The sequence below is a fragment of the Chiloscyllium plagiosum genome, unplaced genomic scaffold, assembly GCF_037043375.1.
Source record: "Chiloscyllium plagiosum isolate Xiang-an unplaced genomic scaffold, Cpla_swu_hap1 HiC_scaffold_18, whole genome shotgun sequence".
Lineage (NCBI taxonomy): Eukaryota > Metazoa > Chordata > Chondrichthyes > Orectolobiformes > Hemiscylliidae > Chiloscyllium > Chiloscyllium plagiosum.
The window spans coordinates 74,315,950-74,339,102 of record NW_028270156.1 but is presented as its reverse complement, the minus strand read 5'-3'; the positions used below and the strand labels follow the sequence as shown (position 1 = coordinate 74,339,102).

General features: G+C 40.9%; 1 protein-coding gene across 1 annotated transcript in view; it reads right to left on the bottom strand.

The window, feature by feature from the left end:
* Positions 1 to 23,153, bottom strand: part of LOC122558118 (low choriolytic enzyme-like) — a 110,159-nt gene that overhangs the window by 71,749 nt on the left and 15,257 nt on the right. Inside the window, exons 2-4 of the mRNA XM_087996199.1 lie at positions 18,323 to 18,478; positions 7,089 to 7,206; positions 1,246 to 1,424 (exon numbers count right to left, since the gene is read on the bottom strand). Coding sequence (XP_087852325.1) covers positions 1,246 to 1,424; positions 7,089 to 7,206; positions 18,323 to 18,478 — 453 coding nt within the window. The remainder of the gene's footprint in view (positions 1 to 1,245; positions 1,425 to 7,088; positions 7,207 to 18,322; positions 18,479 to 23,153) is intronic.

Sequence of the window (23,153 nt, the reverse complement as noted above, 5' to 3'; positions counted from 1 at the left end):
GATTTTCTTTCATTACAGTGTTTCTTTAAAGGTTGATAATTTGGTTTAATTTGTTTACAGTTGCTTAGAAGAGTTACACACGTCAATCAATGTCTCGTTAGATCAGTTGATAAGATGAGACTTTCAATTTCAGAATCATGGGATTGTTCTCCACATTTGGTGCAGTTGCTTTAAAAGGGTCTTGTAGCACAGTGGCAGTGTCCCACGCTCTAGGCCAAAAGGGGTGAGAGAAGTGTATGCAAGATGTTTGATGTTCTGTTTAATGCATGAATCTGGTTCCAAATGATTTGTTTTTGAATCAGATCTTAAGTGAAAGGAAAGCTCAAACTTTAGATTGCCCAGTAGTGCACTACTTTAGTGAAGAAAAGCAGGGCTGAATCCAGGAGCTAGAAGTTGGCAAATTCAGAGTTGCTATACCTTTCTCTGTGACTTAAGGAAATGAATTAGCCAGATTCGACCATACAATGCACAAAATTGTCATTGAAGGCGTGGACAAAGCTAATACAGGTTTATCCACATCATCAAGACTTGTAAGTGAAGGTGAGGAGATGATGAAAATCGTCTCCTTTTGTTCAAAGACTGTACCATGGAACTTGGAATGATTGGGAGCTGCTGTCAGTTGCGAATCAGGAACTCAGGAAACAGGAGCAAGTACAGGCTATATGACCACTCAAACCTGCTCCACTAATCAAGTAGATCATGGCTGATCTTCATCCTGAATGCTGTTTTTGTTGGCTAACTCTTTGAAGAAAATGAGCTGGAATTCTACGTAAGCGAGTTCAGAGCTCTGAAGGATGTTGTGGCTGAAATTGGTGCCAAATACGCTGAATGCATGGCCCTGATATCTATTTTCTTTTCTAACATTTAATGCATAATGTGCAATATACATTGACCAAGGCATGTCTGTTAATTCATGTTTAATTGATCTTGATTTTGATTCTATTGTTAAAGTAAAAGTTATACCAAGTAAAATCTTGTTCTTTTTTGTTGGAATCATTCTTTCCTTACGATTCTTTTGGTTTAAAAGGTCTCCATAAAAATCATGACCGATGCAACTTTAATTCTCATCATATTCTCCTACACTTTGGATTCTTCTATAGGGTCAATACAATTCTAATCTCGGTGTGCTTTCTTGCACATGTAAGAGCCATTTGTTTGCTGTCCCTAATATTTAAATTTCAACTGTAAAATGCAATACCAAATGTACAAGACATGGTTTACATAGAATGTTTTGAATTTTCTTACCACTAAGAATATTTGCATGTTTGATATCTATATATTTATCACGATCACTTCTGGTATGTTCATGATAAAAACCAATTGTATGCATCAAGTGATGTTGTATTGTTGAAAATTTCACACAGCCGGGTTTCTGTAGTGATATTGTTTGTGGTCCTCCTACTGGTCCTAAAGTTGATGTACAACTACAAGATAAAAATCAACACATAAATGTTTCTACTTTTCAAAATATGAGACGTGAAATTCAATAAAATAATCTAAGATACTGATTGGTGATAACAATTGTCTCTTGTTCCCATATGCAGTACAATTCTAACATATCTGAATATTTCTATTGTTTCAGTATTTCTAGTGGGAAATCCATCACAAGCGCATTTATACTGTCACTATGCATAATAAGCTGAGGAATTTCTTTTATAAATGTTGATTTTTCAATGTTGGTGAAGTGAATACTTGTGAATCAAATAATTTTCAATTTTTCAGCATCTACTATTGTGTTCTGAGCTCCAAGTTAGTATTAGATTTTTAAAAAAGTAATAAATCTCATATTCCTCCATTATCATCATCATCCCTGAAGTGCACTGCCCCCAGCTGGATTTACCATTGGTGGGCTGAGATGACATATAGTTGGGTGAACTTGTTTTTTGGACTCCTCAGCACCAACACTTAGAGTCATAGAGATGTTTGGCACGGAAACAGAACCTTTGGTCCAACCCATCCATGCCGATCTAATATCCTAAATTAATCTGGTCCCATTTCCCAGCACTTGGCCTATATCACACTGAACCCTTCCTATTCATGTACCCATTCATATGCCTTTTAAATGTTATAATTGTACCAGCCTTCACCACATCCTCTGGCAGCTCATTCCATACATGTACCACCCTCTGTGTGAAAAAGTTGCCCCTTAGGCCCCTTTTAAATCTTTCCCCTCTCACCCTAAATCTAAGCCCTCTAGTTGTGGACTCCCCCAACCCAGGGAAAAGACCTTGTCTATTTACCCTACCCATGCCCCTCATGATTTTATAAACCTCAATAAGGTGACCCCTCAGCTTCCGATGCTCAAGGGAAAAACAGTCCCAGCCTATTCAGCCTGTCGTACAGCTTAGACCCTCAACCCAGGCAATATCCTTGTCAATCCTTTCTGAACACTTGATGAATGCTGTGAGGTTTCATGGATTCCTCTGAAAAAAGGCTAAGGATACGTGATGCTTAATGTCTTCTGTGGGGGAGAACTTCAATGTTATTGTCACTTGTCATAGGAGGGATGGAAATTTATATACTTGTATACAAAATAGGCAGACAAGAAAATACTGGTCCATCAATTGTTTCATCATGCTACACAAATCCTGATCTACTGGGTGTTGTGCAATCTTCCAAGAGAGGTCGAAGTAAAACCCTAGCACTGAATGGAAATGAGCGGCAGATATTGGTAGAGGAGCTGGAAGAGCTAGCCATGACTGGTCAGGTAGGAAGCATAGGAACTTGGACATCATGCGGTTCCAAATAACCATTGAATTTGCAACCTCTTATATGAAAGATCAATGCAGCGGTTCCACAAGCTCCCACCATACTCCAAAGCAGAATATTGACAAAATCTAATCCCCACAAAAATAAAGTGAGGGTGTTTTGGAGATTCACGAATGCTGCAGTGGTAATTTTGGGAACATCACGATATTTGGATTCACTTGAGATATGAACCTGAGATTCATGAAGAAAATTTCAGGAGTGGCAGGACTAGGAGTAATTTTCAGATTAAAGAGCACTGGGATTATGGTTTTGGGATTTATAAAGAATATAAATATAAAAAATATAAAGTATATTACTCTGAGATGAGGCTTGATAATCATGATGTACATTGAGAGGGAAAAAGTAATGTTATCTCTGGTTCAGCAGATCTGGGGAGGGATCTTCAAGCAATGGGAACAAAGTAGGCTAGTATTGTGAGTAGCTGAGATATGCTGAGTAATGAGAAGAACGACAAATTGCATTTATTTATGGTTTTTAACACAGAAAAATATCTCAAGCGACTGCAGTTTGGATGAAAATAATATTAGCAGTATGTCAGAGAAGATAAAAAGAGTAGGGGAGAAATCTTTTTGGGAGGGTAGGCACAGAAAAATTGATTTCTACTTTTCAGTCCCGTTCCTGGAAGCTTCTGTGTGAAGCTTCTTTTGTTTTGTCATGTACCCCTTTTTCTGTCATCTAATTGTTCTTTTTGATATGTTCCAAAAGCAGTTAGAATACTTTGAAATTTACCATTTTAAATGGATTTTAACTGGCATTAACTTCCTCAAGTAAACAATTATCTCTAAGGTTAATAATTTATACAGTTTCCAAATCTTAAATGTGAAAATTCTTTCAGTTGAAATAGAGGAAATGACTTGCTGTGATTGAGGAGAGTTTAATAATTTAAATCCAGCTAAATTTAAATTGCTTAATAAAATGAGCTGAGACTCAAAAATATCACTATACTCGTGTTTTAACAATCTGTCAGGTTGTTCACTAAACATCAATGATTAAATCACTGCTGGCCTAGCATTGCCTAATCTATGATCGGTTCCTAATTGAAATTGGACATTGTAAATAAAAAGATCTGAGCACCTTGGAATTTTGTTTTCAACATTAAAGGTGCAATGTAACTTGTTGCTGAAATAAAATATTGATAATTTATTTTCCAGTTTACTCATTGTGTTTTTGAATAAGGTAAAGAAACTCTTTAGTCCTCACAGAATAAGGAAGCATGCCATATAAATGCATGCTGATCAATGTAACTTTGGAGTGAACTTTTTAAGTGCACGGCTTCTTTAAATTCTTTTCCACAGCGGTATACTTGGGGAAATTTAAAGGGGCTGATGTGTACATGACCTGAAGGACATTTAGGTCCAGTCACCCTGTGCGGGCCAGACTGCGATGCTCGGCAAACTGTTCCCTATGTTTACGCTCGTTCTGCCCGACATAGAGAAGACCACATCAGGAGCACCTGTTGCAGTAATCTAGGTTGGAGGAGAAGCAGGTGAACCTCTGTCTCACCTGGAAGGACTGGCTGGAGCCCTGGATGGAGATGAGGGCGGTGGTGTGCCACCAGGTTTTGCATTTTTTCTGGTTGCAGGGGAAGGTACCTGGGGTTCAGTGGGGAGAGTGACGCAAATCAAGGACTGTCGAAGACACAGTCTTTGCGGAAGGCAGAGAGGGGTGGGGAGGGGAAGATGTTCTTCGTGGTGGGGTCTAGTTGGAGTTGGCGGAAGTGTTTAAGAATGATGCTTTGGATGCAGACGCTGATGGGGTGGTAAATGAGGACAAGGGGGAAATGGAGGTGATGCGGCAGAGGGCTGTCTGGATGACAGAGGGAGGAAAAGCATGTTATTTGAAATAGGTGGACATCTGGGATGCTCATGTGTGAAATGTCTCCTCCGAGCAGATACAGCGGAGGCGGAAGAATTGGGAGAATGGGATGAAGTTTTTGCAGGATGCTGCGTGGGAGATGGGGTAGCCCAGGTAGTTATGGGAGTCTGTGGGTTTGTAGTGAACATCCATCTGGAGATTGTCACCAGAAATGGTGACATCAAGAAAGGGGAGGGAAGTGTCCGAGTTGGACCAAGTGAATTTGAGGGTGGGGTGGAAGTTGTGGGCCAAGTGGATGAACTGCTCCAGTTCAGCCTGGATGCAGGATGCTGCACCAATGCAGTCATTGATGTAACAGCAGAGAGTTGGGGCAGTAGGTACTGAAGAGGGACTGTTTGATGTAGCCAACAAAGAGGCAGCCATAGCTTGGGCCCATCTGGGTGCCCATGGCTACCCTCTTGATTTGGAGGAAATGAGAGGAGTTAAAGGAAAAGTTGTTGAGGGTGAAGACCAGGAGGCGGAGGAGGGTATTGGTGGTGGGGGACTGGATGGGTCTGATGGAAAGGAAGAAATGGAGCGCATGAAGCCAATCCTTATGGGATATGCATGTATATAAGGACTGCACATCCTTAATGAAGGTAAAGCACTGGGGTCCAGGGAAGCGGAAGTTGCTGAAGAGATAGAGGGCATGGGTAGTGTTGCAGATTAGGTGTGAAGTGCCTGAAGCACGGGGGAGACGATGTGGTGGAGATAGGACGAGATGAGCTTGGTGGGCCAGGAGCATACCAAGATGATGGGTTGGCCAGGGTAGTTAGGCTTGTGAATCTTGGGGAGCAGGTAGAACTGGACAGTGTGGGGCTGGGTACTACAAGTTTGGAGTCAGTAGAGGTGAGATCACCAGAGGCACTGACAGTGCAAGTGATTTTGGCCTGATATGTCACGGTGGAGTTGTGGGCAAGGGGGAGGTAGGACATGCTGTTGGAGATTTCGCGTTCAGCTTCGGCGACATATAAGTCCGTTCTCCAGACTACCACCGCCCTGTCTTTGTCAGCCAGTTTGATGGTGAACTGGGGTTGTTGTGGAGCAAGTGAATGCTGCAGTCCATACACATGTCCATAGGATGACCTCCAGGCCCTCCACTTCTTCCCCTCCAATTGACCCATTCAAACTCCACCACCAATACCATCCTTCACCTCACCGAACTGGTCCTCACCCTCAACAACTTTTCCTTTAACTCCTCTCATTTCTCCAAATCAAGGGGGTGGTCATGGGCACCCGCAAGGGCCCACGCTATGTCTGCCTCTTTGTTGGCTGTATTGAACAGTCGCTTTTTATTACCTATACAGGCACTGCGTCCCAACTCTTTCTCTGTTACATCGAAGACAGCATCGGGCCCCAAACAGTCCTTACAGGTGAGTCAGAGGTTCACCTGCCTATCTTCCAACCTAGTTTACTGTATCAGGTGCTCCTGATGTGGTCTTCTCTGTATCGGGGAGACCGAACATAAGCTTAGGGAACAGTTTGCCAAACATTGCAGCCGGGCTTGCAGGGGTATTGCAGCCGAGCTTGCAGGGGGCAACCTGACCTTCCAGTCCCACCCATTTCAATTCCCTTTCTCATTCCTTTTATAACATGACCATCCTTGGCCTCCTCCATTGCCATAACGAACCACACCGCAAATTGAAGGAACAACACCTCATCTTCCGCCTGGACAGCCGACAGCCCACTCAACATTGGGTTCTCCAATTTCAAATAAACTTGCTTCCCATCCCCCAATTCCCTTCCCAGCATCCGTCCACCCTCCCTCCCTCCCGCTCCCTTCCACTCCTCCCTGCAACTAACTGGATTCATTCCTCCCATTGACCAACCAAGACCAACTTTCGACCTGACTGCACTTTTGCCCGAAACGTCGATTTTCCTGCTCCTCGGATGCTGCTTGACCTGCTGTGCTTTTCAAGCACCACACTCTTGACCCTTATCCTCGATTCACCACCTACCCCTGCCATCCCCTTTGTCTGCAGCTCCGCCTGCACCCATCCCCAGTCCTGAAAAAGTGTTACACCCGAAATGTCAACTTCTCCTGCCTGGCTTGCTGTGTTCTTCCAGTCCCCTGCCTATCTACTTTGGAGCCAGCACCTGCAAATTTTTTTATTTCTCACCAAAACTTTTAAGGCAGGCTTAGATCTTTCATTAACATTTTAACCAAGTTATTAAAATATATTGAAGACAACACTGGAGATCATATTAATACAATCTTTTGTGAAATAATTGTCTTGATTAAAATTATGGTTGCTGAAAACATGATAAAAATAATTTTGAATAGTTTGATCATTCATCAGGTAAACAGCAAAACCCAGAACCCATGCTCAGCAGATGTAGAAATGATGGGATGGAACAAAGTTCATCACCAGCATTCCCAGAGAAATAGAAAGGAATACCCAAAAGAGGTGACGGCTTGGCAGGGAGTCAATTAAACCCTTTATACAAGTATCTTTGTCACTTACCCTGACTCCGAAACAATTTGAATGTAGTCACTCTCAAATACTCTGTGTTTAAACTTGACACATGTCAAAAATCCAAACTCATCCAAGGCAATACGCAACAATAATTGCTCGTTTTGATCTACAAAAGATGTCAAACAGTTTGCAATAATTATTTTTCCAATGATCACAATTAAAATTTGAAACCATTTTGTTCATACTTCACTGCTGTTTGTGTTGTTTGTATATGGAAACAAAGATAGATATTCATAGGATTTTTCAGACCAAAGTCTACATTACATTTGCAGGTATACAACACTCCTTTATTTATTTTAAGTTTGTTTCCTTGCTGAAGTACCTTACCTAGTCTGGCCTATATGTGGCTCAGATTCAGCAATGTGGTCGACTCCTAGCTGCTCTCCGGACAGTTTAGGATAGGCAATAAATTCCAGCCTAGCCAGTGACATAAATGATTTATAGATGTATGTGTCATAAAAGAGGCAGAACACAAAAGCAAAGTAGTTATGTTAAAAGTATTTAATGTAATAAATCACTGGTTCGGTCCTGGCTGGAGTATGGTGTTCAATTCTGGTGTCAGACCTTAGGAAGAATAGTAAAGTCTTTGACAAGGTACAATGGACATATACTAGAATGTTACCAAGGATGAGGAAGCTCAATTGTTCGGGGGGTCTTGAGAACCCAGGATTGTTTCCTGAATATAAAGTTAAGGGAAATATAATAGTATTCAAACTTCTATGGAGTTTTGCTGGAGTAATAGAGAGTTCTAGTATTTTCAATGGCAGGAGCTTTAGTAACTATAGAATAAGGTAATTATCGAAGCTCCCACTATATCCTTAACACAGTGAGATGTTATGATCTGCAAAATGCTTCTTGAAACTATAGGGGGAAAACCAGTTAATTGCATATCATTCTGATTATGGAATTGAAGCTCCATTTTCAGGTATATAAGACAAATTCAGATCAGTTCCATTATTTCCAGATTTTGAAATTCTGCAAATTTCAAAATGGATTTGAGTAAATACTGAAAGAGGAAGTAGGCTTGCAGGGTTACAGGGAAAACGAAAGGGAGTGGAACTAAATGGAAAACTCTTTCAAAGAGCCAGCACAGTCTCAAGGGGCTGAATGAGTACCATTGATGGTGTATTATTCTATATAATCTTATTCCTTAGTTTCTACAGCTGGTGCAAGAGTTTGGTTTGAAGGAAGTGTCTCCTTACTTTTATCAAATGTTCTAAAGAGTATCCTTTTTCTGGATTCTCAGTTTTAATTTGGCCACCTGCACTGAAATTTCTGTTTGGGACAAAATGTACCAATGGTCCTCCTGATTTGCTGCACTCATGTGATTTCTGCCAAGAGCACTGACTGGAGATATTCACCTTGCAATGTAAAGATCATATGTTTTAATTTATTTTTAATTGTGGATCAAAATAGGAAAATAATTGTTTTAAACGAAGAACTATAAAAGGAGTTGTTGCAATTTCAAAGAGAAGTCACTGAAATTCATTGTGGGTTGTGTTTATATTTGCTTTGGGGATGATGTTAAACAGTCAACGGCACTCTTAAGTGTGTGAACAGGACAGGTTTTATCCAGAAACAGATCGATGCTTGGTTTTTCAATCAGGCCCAGATGTATAGGCCGGGAATCATCTGCATGACAACAATTCTCTGATTGGCTTCTAGGCAGAGGGACAGATGGCCTGAAAGCCTCCAGACTGTAAGAAGATAGCATCTCTCTCTCTTGCCCTCTCACTGCAGAGAAGGACCCAAGAACTGATAGATAGCTATCTACTTTCTCCCACTATTTAATATGAGCTGCACCCAGTGACTGAGATTCATCAGTAAGGTTCACTAATGTCCGAAGGAAACTGCCATCCTTACCTGGCGTATATGTGGCTCAGGTTCAGTAATGTGGTTGACTCTTAATTGCCCTCCGGACAATTTAAGGATAGGCAATAAATGCCAGTCTAGTCAGTGACATCCTAAACCCACGAATGAATGAAAAAAATTGCATGTGCCTGTGTCTTTAGCAAAGAATTGAAAGATCAGATATGTAAAGGACTTGGAAGAAGAAGGACACTGCACTGACACTAATGGTACTGGACTGCATTCCCTGAGGAATTTTTTTCTCCATTTACACCATTTTTGGTTTTTATTCTATGGCTGTCTGCATGTGTATTTATGGGGTGAGAATGGTTAAAGTGTAGATATTTGTAGAGTTATGGGTTCATTTTTTTTCTTTTTTATTTCACAGATGGAATGTGGATGTTGCTGGCTGGCCAGCATTTACCGCCTGTCCCTAGTGGTGAACTGCCTTCTTGAATATGCTGTTGGGTAACCCACAATACCTTTAGGGAGAGAATTTCAGGGTTTTGATCCAGCGACAGTGAAAGAACAGTGATATTTTCCAAGTCAAAATGGTGAATGGCTTGGAGGGGAAATTGCAGGTGGTGTTCCCATGTACAGTATCTGCTGCCCTTGTCCTTCTAGCTGGAAGTGGTCCTGGGTTTGGAAGATGCTATCTAACGATCATTGGTGAATTTCTGCAGTGCATCGTGTAGATTATACACTCTGCTGCTATTAAGTATTGGTGGTGGAGGAAGTGGATGCTTGTAGGTGTGGTGTCAATCAAGCAGACTACTTTGTCCTGGATGGAGTCAAGCTTCATGGACATTGTTGCAGCTGCACTGATCCAGGCAGTGCAGTGTCCTTCTTCTTCCAAGTCCTTTTCATATCTGATCTTTCAATTCTTTGCTAAAGACACAGGCACATGCAATTTTTTTCATTCATTCGTGGGTTTAGGATGTCACTGACTAGACTGGCATTTATTGCCTATCCTTAAATTGTCCGGAGGGCAATTAAGAGTCAACCACATTACTGAACCTGAGCCACATATACGCCAGGTAAGGATGGCAGTTTCCTTCGGACATTAGTGAACCTTACTGATGAATCTCAGTCACTGGGTGCAGCTCATGTGATGAAATATTCCATCACACTCAGGTGGTGAGTTACTCACAGCTTTCCTAGCAGGTCTTGTAGCCACTGTGTTTTTATAGTGAGTCCAGTTGAGTTTCTGGTCAATGGTAATCCCCAAGATGCTGATAGTGGGAATATCAGTGATGGTAACATCATTTAATGTCAAGGGACAGTGATTGGATTGTCTCTTATTGGAAATTATCATTTCCTGACATATGGTGTGACTGTTACTTGCCACTTGTCACTCCAAGCGTGGATATTGTCCAGATCTTGTTGCATTTGAACATGGACTGCTTCAGTATCTGAGGAGTCACAAATGGTGAACATTGCGCAATGATCAGTAAACATCTCCACTTCTGACCTTATGATGGAGGGAAGGTCATTGATGAAGCAGCTAAATATGGTTGGGCCTAGGAGACTACTCTGAGGAACTTCTGCAGAAATATCCTGGAGCTGAGATAACTAAGCTCCAACAACCACAATCATGGTGTTTAGAACTGATCTATTTGTGATATAAATAGTAATTTCCTTTTATATACTGAAACCTGGTCAGTGTTTTCTTTTAATTTGAGTTAATCAGACTGGAAAATTGGGGAAAGTGATTAAATTGATCAAATCTTTAAGTTTTGTAAAGATCCAGGAGCAGTGGGGCTCAAACATTGGCACACATTTGTAAGTGAATTACGGCAGTGCTATTTTCCGTAAAGTCACAGTACAGACTAGACTGTTCTCATGAAAACCTGTGGCAATTATATTTGGAGTCATTTTTTTAAAAAATCATTAAAGGGATTTGAACATCATTGGCTAGCTTATCATTTATTGCCCACTGAGGTAGTGGTGGTGAGCTGCGTTCTAAACTGCTGCAGTCTATGTGTTATTGGTACACTCATGATACTGTTAACAAGGGAGCTCTAGGACTTTTATCCAGTTATACTGAAGGAACACTAATGTATTTCCAAGTAAGGATGGTGAGTGGGTTGAAGGGGAGTTTGCAGGTGGTGATGTTTTCATGTATCTGCTGCCCATGTCCTTCTAGAAGTGCTCATAGGTTTGGAAGGTGCCATATAAAGTACCTTGGTGAATTTCTGCAGTGTATCTTGTAACCGGTACACACTGCTGCTCCTCAGTGTCAGTTAATTGTGGAAGGAATGGATGCTTATGGGTATGGTGCCAATCATGTAGCTGCTTTGCCCTGGATAGTGTCAAGCTTCTTGGGTGTTGTTGGAGTTGCACCCATGCAGGCAACTGGGGAGTTGTCCAGTTAGCTCCAGAGAATGCACCATCAAGGAAATCCACCTCCTCCTCCACCAATGCAGAAACATTCATCGCAATGGGTAATGTGTTTAGAGTCGGCTCAGGGTCACCTACTGGTGAGCACTGCAGTGACATGACCCACAATAATGATGAAAGAAATAGCTGAGGTCTCTAACACTTGTAGAACTGCTGGAGAACATGCCCCTGTTGAGTTCAATACAGCTGATGAATCTCTGTACTCAGCCATTAATGAGCTGACAGAAATGGAGAGGCAAGCAGGGGAATGTCCGGGAGATGTGCCAAACACCTCTCATAGACTAAACCACAGGATACAGAAGTCTGACCAAGTTTTGCCTGATGTCATGGCTCCAGCAAGACTCCAAGTAGACTGTCAATATCTGCTGGATATTTACTCTCATTTTCACTTCATTGAGTACTGGACACATTTATTCACTGGCTTGGTGAGACAGGGCCAGGGAACCCTGGCCTTTATCTCTAAGTGTGCCATCCCTCAAAAGGTGAAGGAGGTGCCCATGACCATCAACACAGAGAAGGAATGAATAGATGGACAACCAAGGAATTCAGGGTACTCAGGGTGGCCTACTGCACCACTTCATATATGTCAGGGACCCATTTTATTCCTCATGAAGGGCTTATGGCCGGAATGTCGATTCTCCTGCTCCTCAGGATGCTACCTGACCTGCTGTACTTTTCCAGCACTACACGTTTTGACTCTCACCCACATGCTATCATCAGCTTAGTTGAATAAATTTTACCTGCATTGGTGCAGTAGTCCAAACAGTAAGCCAGGGTCCTCTAGGCCCTAGGCTACCAGAAGAAACCTGCCAAAGTCATCTGAGGCAAGGCAGCAAAGGAGTCAGTAGGTTTCCACTACTCACATTAGTGTGAGAAAAGGGGAGGTTAAAGAATATTGAAGTTATCTTGGATGTATAGTTATAAATCGTCTATACATCACTAAAGAAAACAATAACAGAAAACCTTATCTGCATTCCTTTGGTTTCATTTACTCTATAAAGTTTTCCAACTTCTGTTAATTCTTTTGTGGGAAGTTGGTTTTGCTGACATTTGTTGCCGAACACCAATTGCTCTCAAACCAATGCTTTGCTAACCTATTTCAGAGGGGAGAAGAATCAAACTTTCTTACTTGTATCTGGAAGCACATGTCGGTCAGACTGGTTAATAGGGCAGATTTCCCTCTCTAAAGCCAGCTGAGCTTTTACAACAATCAATTGTACTTTCAAGGTCTCCAATTGGAAGTAAACTAATGCTCAGGATTTATTCACTGAATTTAAACATCAATAACCAAGACCTCAGGGCTTTTATCTCATATCTCCAGATTACTAGTCTCGTGGCATTACCAACACAATACTGTATTCCCATTTCATTGTAGACTACCATGAGTGGCCATGATTACCCTACATACTCATATGCACATCATCCAGAGTATTGCAAATAGTTCTGAGGTTCTCTTCACAGTTATCAGCTGGAATGTCTTATCCTTTGAGAAATGAGAATGTAAGCTACATTATTGTCCCTCAGGATTCAATCAGCATAACATTTGTTTTATAAATGAGTGGCATTTGTAAACTAAGCTTTGCATTATCCATACATGCCTACCATGTAAGCCTACAGAACTCCAAAATATGACCTGGTCAGCAAAACGAAAAGGAACATTTTACTGCAAAAGGTGCATTATAATGTACAATGTATGACAAATAGAGAGTTATAATGTTTCACTGTTATAAAACAAGACCTTCCTTGAGGGCAGTAATTGCCTATCATTTCTGAAATGTCCACAAATGTTCATGCAAAATATTTGTTCTCAAACCTAACTACTATCAGGTTCTCTTGGGCTTCATCTGTCAAATTGCACCATTTCCTTAGCTTTCTCAGCATCCTTAGCATCAGAGTTTGCTCCTTCTGCACCTTTGTCAGACATCCCTTATTTCTCATCCAGGAAGCCAAATGGCTGGCCCACATTCCAAGTTCTCAAGCTGTTGTTAAGTTAGGTTATACAGGGCAAGGCAAACAAAAGGCTATTCTGGAGCTCCAGTACATTGAGTACAAGTACTAACAAAGAAATGCTCCTCCTGAATGGCTGATGGCAATGGAGGCACACTTTCAGATGCCCAGCCATCTCATCAATCATGGCTTTAGTGGCTGTTTGTGCTGCACTGTAGTGGCTGTTTGCCGTCAGTCTGAAAGTTTCACATTGGAGTCATTAGCCATGGTCTCCCATAGTCAGCCCTGGCAATGATGCAGGGAGAGGGGCAAACATTTGCAGAATCTAGGTGTACAATGTAAGCACTGTGACAGCTCTCTAGATAGTGGCTGCATGCCTATAGGAACTGCTTCCTGTGGTCACAAATGAAACTGAAATTAAAAATGTGAAATTCCTTGCTCGTCAGAAATCTTGTTTGGTGATGGTATGGACCTCTGAGCACCGTGAGTGTACTTCAATGCCTCTTTGCACTTGAGGGAACCCACCAATGACTACAAATCCTCATGGCTCAGTAGCTTGGCAGACTAGATCATGGTGAATGGGACAAGCCACAGTTTTCTTTTAGATATGAAACATGTGATCTCACACTTGCTTTTTCTACTCTGTGCTTCATCTGTGACAGTTTATCCACTCAAAATCCATCTATGTCCCTTTGTAATATCCTTTCCCATCTACAAATTACTAATCCTCCTATTTTGGTGTCCTAAAGTATTTGTTTGCACTTTGGAGCAATTCAGGTCTTAGGCAACACTGGGTAAGAGGTTTGTGGAATTTGATAGGATTTCAGTGCCGCTGCTGAAGTTTAGTACCGTGCAGAGTTCTCTCCGTTTGGCATCATTGTGAAATGGGAACCTAGGATTTCATGGAACTCTGAAGGGTGGTCCTTGAAAGAAGTGGAGTTGGACAGTGAAGCTTCACCTGCTGCTGGATTTTTTGAGAATGGATTTTAACCTCTGGTTGTGAAGCTGCCCTGCCCTGGACTCTCCATAAGAGGCCTTGGGTAAGATAAAGCAAACAAGTGAGGTTTTTTGACCTTGAGAGTATGAACAGGTATTAAGTTAAATACTACTGTGCTGGGGAGGTTCTGGCTATTTCTGGGATGGTGAAGTCAATAGAAGCATAATCTTTTTTTCTAAGTTTTCATGAAGAGATCCCGCACCTCCAAACTCACTAAGGAAACCTTTTGACGACTGGGAGCTCAAATGCAGTAGTTAGCATCTCTGTCTCTGAGCTAGACACTCCAGGCTCAAAACCTACCTAAGACTTGATGGCCATAGAAATGGTGTTCATAATGTGGCCAAGCAGGTTGACTGCCAACCTACAAATCTTTCTAATTCATTCTGGCAAATGTTAAGAAAGGGACAGGTTCCTGGTCACCCCTCATGCTCTAGCCCTCGGGCTTTAAGCAAGGGGTGGGGGAATCCAGAACTAGAAGGCATAGGTTTAGGGTGAGGGGGAAAAGATATAAAAGGGACCAAAGGGGCAACTTTTTCATGCAGAGGATGGTACTTATATGGAATAAGCTGCCAGAGGAAGTGGTGGAGGCTAGTACAATTGCAACATTTAAAAGGCATCTGGATGGGTATATGAATAGGAAGGTTTTAGAGGGATACGGACCAAGTGTTGGCAAATGGGACTAGATTAGGTTGGGATATCTGGTCAGCATGGACAAAATGGACCGAAGGGTCTGTTTCCATGCTGTAAATTTCTATGACTCTATGACTAAGAAACCTGTTCCAGGGAAAGCAAGCTACAGAAAACAATTCTTTGTCTAGCTCATTATCTCTAAAAGTTTAAAGTCATCTGTGTGAAGGGACGTCCTTCACTTTTCTTGTTAGGTTTTACTGGGAAAACTGACTCAATGACATAGAACATTAAACAATGAAACACAGGAATAGGCCCTTCAGCTCACCATGTCTGTGCCAACCATGATGCCATTCAATACTAATCCTATCTGCCTGTATATACATATCCTCTATCCCCTGCACGTTCATGTGCTTGCTCAAATGCTTCTTGAACATTGCTGTTGTATCTGCTTCTACTATCTCCTCTGCCAGTACATTCCAGGTATTTATCACCCTCTGTGTAAAAAAAACTTACCTCGCACATCTTTTCACCTCTCGTCTTAAACCTGTGCCCGGAGTATTTGATATTTTCATCCTGAGAAAAAGGTTTTGACTGTACACCTATCCATGCCTCTCATAATTTTAAATACTTCCATCAGGTCACTCCCTCAGCCTCTGACACTCAAGCTGTAACATGACTTACTGCCTATGTCTTCTTGTCCACTTATGATGCCACTTTCAGGGAACTACAGACTTACACTCTCTGTATATCAACACTCCTAGGGGTCCTGCCATTTAACGTATACCTTCCTCATGCATTTGACCCCCCAAAATCCATCACTTCATATCTGACCGGATTAAACTCCATTTGCCATTTCTCCACCCAACATTCCAATTGATTTATATCCTGCTGTAACCTTTGATTACCTTCCTCAATATCCACTGATCCATCAATTTTCATGTCACCTGCAAATTTACTAATCAGGCCACCTAGATTGTCATCCAAATCATTGCTATATACTACAAACAACACAAGTCCAAGCATTGAACACTACTGGTCACAGACCTCCAGACAGAAAAAACACTTTCCTTCATAACTACACTCTGTGTTCTAAGACCAAGCCAGTTTTACAACCAACTTGCTAATTCACCATGGATGCCTTGCGATTTAATATTCTGGGCCAGCCTACCATAAGGGACGTTGTCAAATGTTTTAGTAAAGTCCATGTGGACAACACCTACTGTCCTACCTTCAGTCATATTCATCACTTCAAGTTTGTGAGACAAGACCCCCAGCCCACCACAGAAAGCCCTACTGACTATCCCGAATAAGTCCATTCTTCTCCAAAATCATGCAATCCAGTTCCTAAAATTTTCTCCAATAATTTATAAGACTTACTGGCCTATAATTTCCTGGATTATCCCTACTGTCCTTCTTAAACAAAGGAACAACATTGGCTGTTCTCCAATCTTCTGGGACCTCACCTGTGACTGAAGAGGATACAAAGATCTTGATCAAGGCCCCAGAAATCTCCTCCCTTGCCGCCCGTCAGAACCTGGGTACTTGTCTACCTTACTGCTTCTCAAAACACCCAATACTTTTTACTCCTTAAGATTGACATTCCCCAGAATATCAATATACTCCTTCTTAATTTTAACATTATCCATGTCCTTCCACTTGGTGCATATCAATATGAAGTACCTGTTAAAGACCTCATCCACTTCCTCTGGCTCCAGGCATAAATTCCCTCCTGTCCTTGAATAGATCCACCCTTTCCTTAGTTACTCTTTTGCTCCTAATAGACATTTAAAATGCCTTGGGATTCTCCTTAATCCTCCTAGCCAAAGATATTTCATGGCCTTTTCTAGCCTTAATTTCTTGTTTAAGGTCTTTTCTGCTTCTTTTATACGCATCGAGGGCCTTGTTTAATTTCTGTTTCCTAAACCATACATATGCTTCCTTATTTTTCTTGACTACCTTTCAAAATTTCATCCTCACAGGAACATACTTGTCCTGAATTTTGATCAACTGGCCTTTAAAAGACTCCCACATTTTAAATGTAGATTTACCTTCAAACAGTTGCTCCCAACCTAATTCTTCCAGTTTGTGTCTATAAAAGTCTTCATTAATCAGACCCTCCCTGCTGTTCCTATTAGATTTCCTTGACTTAAACTTTGCCACTCCACTGATAGAAAGTCATGGGTAGACAGACCGCATCAATGAAAGATAACAATTTTACATTGACAATCTCCATTTTTATTTTGACCAGCTGTATGGAAAATAAGGTGAGGTAGTATTATGTTTTAGCTGTGCATGTTACTTTAGACACAAAGTTTATATAATGTTTAACTAGGCCATCCACTCACCTGCAATATTGCAAATACATACCATGCATGTCTGTCCTCTTTGACTAATATATATTGTAAAAGTTATATAATTCTTCAACTGAAGTATATAATTTTTTGAAAACTTTCTATTTTATCTTTTAATATTTAGTAAGCCATGAAATCAAAGGTAAAAATCACACAACACCAGGTTATAGTTCAACAGGTTTATTTGGAAGGACTAGCTTTTGGAGCACTGCTCCTTCATCGGGTGGTTGCGGAGAATAAGATTGTAAAACACAGAATTAAAGCAAAAGTTTACAGTGTGATGTAACTGAGATTATACATTGAAAGAGACCTGGATTGTTTGTTAAATCTCTCGTGTTTTAAAATGGGCATGTTGGTTTCATTTCTTTCATATGTAAATTCCAGAACATTCTTAAAGTTACATTCTCAAGTGAACTTTAACAATAGGTGCCATGTTGGCCCAGATAATGCATTGAAGGTGTGAGATGCCCTGTGCGAGGCTGTCTGTGCCCCAGTGTTCAGACTGATTCTATTTATAAAATAGGGATTTACAGAATCTTACATGGACTCATGCAGTTTTTGAGCAAAATAAAATGTAATTCTGCAAGTACAAATTCACCCCACAAACTTATATCTAAGTGTGCGCGAGAAGTGTAAAGGGGTATATGTCTGTGAGAGGGTGTGTGTGTGAGTGTGGGAGTGTATGCGTGAGCGTATGAGAGAGAGCTTGTGTATGAGAGAGGGTTTGCGTGAGTGTCTGGGTCTGTAGGAGTGTGTCTGTCTGTCTGTCTGTGAGAGAGTGTGCGTGTGCGTGTATGGGTACCGATGGGGATGGCCTCAACTGGAACCTTGGATTCATGTCACACTACAGTTGACCTCACTACACTACACACACACTAACTCACTCACACACACAAACGAAGGAGCAGCGCTCCGAAAGCTAGTGCTTCCAAATAAACCTGTTGGGCTATAACCTGGTGTTGTGTGATTTTTAACTTTGTACACCCCAGTCCAACACCGGCACTTCCAAATCATGAAAGTAAATAGTTTTAAAAGGACAATTAACTTACCAAAATTTGACATCAAAACATATGGTACATAAACATTTCCATCACTAGAATGGGGCCATAAGCAACTTGATAAACCATGTGGACATTTTTTGGCACTTCTGTATATGTCAACTTTAACATCTCCACCCATAATATGCTTCCAGGCACTAGTATTTTCTACAAAAGAAAAAAGTTCATGCATCAAGTAAAATACAGATTCTATAACCAGAGGAAAAATTGACAATTTTGTATAAGTTGTAGGTGTGTATCCATTTATGTGTCTATAATTTGAATGGAAGTTGTTGTCCTAAATAATGACTTCCCAGAGAATGCAAAGTAAGATTTAATTTTCTATTCTTAAGCACACAGGAACACCATATAGAACACAAGTAAACTATTTAGCCTGTACTACTATTCAAGAGGTCTTAGCTAATATGACCAAACTCCATATATCTGCTGTTGTACAAAAGTAATTGCAGGGAACACAGTTAACCAGTGTAAGGAATGAACTGGTCTTTTGGAGATTATAAGCTGAATATTCAGGCCATATGAGTTAACTAGCCTGCATATCTAAATGAACCAGCCTGCATAATGAAGCTATTTAGCTCAAATATCTAAGTTAGCCCATGCATCTTCTTGACTTCCAAAACTTTTTTGAAAAGGCATTTGACCATGTGCTTCACAACAGACTTGAGAACAAAGTTATAGCGCAATCAATAAAGGGACAGCAGCAGTATAGATACAAAATTGGTCGACTGGCAGCAAACAGAGACAAGTGGTTAGTGAATATTCATTGGGTTGGAGAAAAGTTAATAGTGGAATTCAACAAGGGTCAGTGTCGAGATCCTTGATATATACCAATTACAAAAACCTTCGTGTCTGGAAGCCAATTTCAAAGTTTTCAGTTCATACAAAATTTGGAAGGATTGTGAAAAATGGGGATCAGAGTGCAGACCTTTAAAAGGGCACAGACAAGTCAGTGGAATGAGTGAACAAGTACCTGCTGGAGTTCATTCTGAATACGTGGAGTGGTTCAGTTTGGTAGGAAAAACATGGAAAGATAATATACAAGAAAGGGTACAATTAAAAAAAAAGAGTGTTAGGTCAGAGGGACCTGGATGCATAGGTTTTATTAATAGGAAGAGAGAGCAGAAGAGCAAGAAACAATGTTGAGTAAGAACTAAGACTGGCTTCAGCTGGATGCTTATACCCATTTCTGGGTGCTACACTTTAGGAAATAAGCAAAGTGATCAGGGACTGTACAGGAAAGATTCACAAGAATGTTTCCAGGGATGAGAAATGACTGTCAGGAAGACAGATTTGTGAAGTTGGCACTGCTCCTCTTGGAAGGCTGACAGGAGAAATTGTTCCCATTCGTGAGAACATCAAGTGCGAGAAGGCACAGATTTAAAGTAATGGGCAAAATAATTTCAGGCAATCTGAAGAAAACATTTCTTCATGCAGCAAGTGGTTAAAGCCTAGAACGCACTGCTTGAGAATCAGGTTAAATTAAAACATTCAAAAGAGAATAAACTGCTATCTGAAAAGGAACAATGTGAAGGGTTACGAAGAAAAGGCAGGAGAACGGCACGAGGTTAATTAGTCAATTAGAGCGTCATTGCAGGCTTGACAGAGTTAGAGTCTTAAAGCACAGAGACAGACCCAAAAATTGTCCATGATGACCAAAATATGCTAATATTAACCCCATGCTAACCCCATTTCCCCGCACTTGGCCCACAGCCTTCTAAACCTTTCCTATCCACGTATTTATGCAAATGTCTTTTAAATGTTGTTAATGTACCTGCTCAACCACTTCTGTTGGCAGTTCATTCCATATGCGTACCACCCTCTGTGTAAAAAAGTTGCCCCTCAGGTTCCCTTTTATTCTTTCCCGTGTAACCTTAAACTGATGCCCTCTAGTCCTTGATTCCTCAACCTTAGGAAAAAGACAGAGTGCGTTCACCCTATCCATGCTTCTCATGATCTTATACACTTCTGTAAAACCCCTCTCTGTCTCCTATGCTCAAAAGAAAAAAGTCCTGGCTTGTTCAACCTCTCACTATAACTCAAAGCCTTGAGTTCTGGCAACATCCTTGTAAATTTCTTCTGCATTCTTTCCAGTTTAATAACACGCTTCCTAAAGCAAGACAACCAAAACTGAACACAATACCCCAACTGCAGCCTCACCAACATCCTGTACAACCGCAACATAACTTCCTGACTCAATGTCCTGAATGCTGAAGGCCAGTGTGCCAACAGCCTTCTTCACTGCTCTGTCTACCTGTGATTTCACTTTCAGAGAATCGTACACCCAAACTCCAAGGTCTCTCTGTTCCACTACACTCCTTAAGGCTCCACCATTCACCATGAAACTCCTAACTTGATTTGACTTTCCAAAATGCAAGACCTCACTCTTATCTATATTAAACTCCATTTGCAATTTCTCGGTCCACTTCCCCAGCTGATCAAAGGTCCTGCTGCAATTTCTGACAACTTTCCTCACTGTCCACAATATTGCCTATTTTAGTGTCAAGCAAACTTACTAATCATGCCTCGTACATTTTCATCCAAATCATTGATATAGATAACAAACAGCAATTGGCCCAGCGAAAACCCCTAAGACACTCCACTCGTCACAGGCTTTCAATCCAACAAGCATCCTTCTACTATTACCCTCTGCTTCCTACCATCAAGCCAATTGTGTATCTAGATTACCTTCTTTGGTCTTCTAATAATTTTTTGATTCAGGTTTTTTCCATTATTCACGGTGGGATGTGAGCATTGCTGGCTGGCAGCATTTATTGCTTGTCCTTAGTTGCCCTTGATGGTGAGCTGCCTTCCTGAAATGCTGTCACCCATGCACTGCAGGTAGACCCACAATATTATCAGAGAGAAAATTCCAGGAATTGGACCTCATGACACTGAAGAAATGATGACATACTGCCAAGGCAGGATGCTGAATGGTTTGGAGGGTAACTTACAAGTGGTGATTGTTATATTTCAAGGAGGAACAGCAGGAGCTTTGTTAAAGAGGTGTCCACTCTGCAGGTAGCAAGGTTAGACTAAGCTATTTCCTGTGCAAAATGGTCAATATTAGCATGACATCACATGATCGGACTCTGAAAATGACAGTCCACCATATTTACACAAATGTATAAAATCTTTCCCTCTTTACATCAATGGTTTCTGCAATGAAACATTGACAATATTTACAATCATATGCACAACCGTCAATAGGTGGGACACTTCAGATGGTATCAATTTCTGTGTGGCTATCAACCATACCAGGCATTCTGTTTACTTTTCAGGTTGGCATTAACCTTTGATGTTTTCAGTGTAATTGAGCTAACAGAGGTAGATTATGAACTCTTGCAGAAGCTGCACATATTCCCACCTTCCCTTTAACTTCAGGGTCGAGTCCTGACCACAAAAAGTAGCTTCTGGCTATCTCCTTCATTCAGCAATACCAAAGTGACCTTTGTGTAGATGGTTTAATACACATACCCTTAATTATAGTGGAATAATGATCCTCCCTCACCACAGGCGATATCCTGCTTGTACATATAGCTCTAGGTTCAGTGTTTCATATGACTTCAGTTCTGCAGTTGTTCCTGTGATCTTGCCACGGCGTACCATATCCATCACTTTTGATAAGTAATTAATTATTTCTTGTGCATTTCTTAACTTGTCTTGCCATTAGTAGAGTGCTCCTTCCTAGTTTGAAGATGCTACTAGAGATGCTGCCAGACCCAAATTTCTCCAGAAATGTCTGATTTAGTTTCCAAATGGAAGTTTCTTATATTTAAATAGCCCTATATGTGTTACAATCATGACTTAGGATCATCTTCATCTAAAGATTGGTTTAACAAACATCAATTTTACTAAAAAGCTAATCTCCAATTAGTTGTAGCATATCTCTTCATTCTCATCCTTTATTTTCAATTTGACAAAGATCTCTTCAATGCTTCCCAGATCCCAACTGAAAACAATGACATGTTTCTTTAGAACCTATAGTAGATTAGTCTCAGAATCTGACAATTATTTCAGTTTTGTTCACGAGTTGGAGATGCTGGTGTTGGACTGGGGTGTACAAAGTTAAAAATCACACAACACCAGGTTATAGTCCAATAGGTTTAATTGGAAGCACTAGCTTTCAGAGCGCCACTCTTTCATAGGGTGGTTGGGCCACCTGATAAAGGAGTGGTGCTCCGAAAGCTAGTGCTTCCAATTAAACCTGTTGGGCTATAACCTGGTGTTGTGTGATTTTTAACTTCAGTTTTGTTGATTTTGATTTTCTCTAACCATGTCCTTCCTGATAAAATTAGAAAATATCCTTTCACACTGTGTAAGAACAAATCTTTGGTCTGATTGTATAACTGAAATTCACATTGAAACAACCCCTTAAAAATGCCTATGATACACTTTCAGGTATCAATGAAACCGTTGGTCCAGTGTCTACCTCTATTCTTATCAGTTTGCCACTCAGTGAGGGAGTGACCCAGTATTATTTGGTGTTGCCAGTAATGGCTAATTTGTTGAATAACAGCTCCTCTTCTGATTGAAAGCTTGGACCTTTCTCATGCCCTTTCTGTACTATGTAGTTTTCTTCACTACTTTGTGGTATCTGTACTTTTTCCATAAGTTGTTCATGTTTCTTCCTCAACCATGCCGGTTCAAGGTGCCCTCCTTTCCCAATGTTTCTGTATAAAGCTTCTTTATACCAGCAGTTTGCTGCTGAGTGACCTGTTTCTTCACACCAATAGCGGTTTTGAGTCTGTGCTGGTGCTTGTCTCTCAGCTGTCATTTTTGTTAGCTCTGATGCTCGAACCTAGATATTGAACTTCCTGGGCTG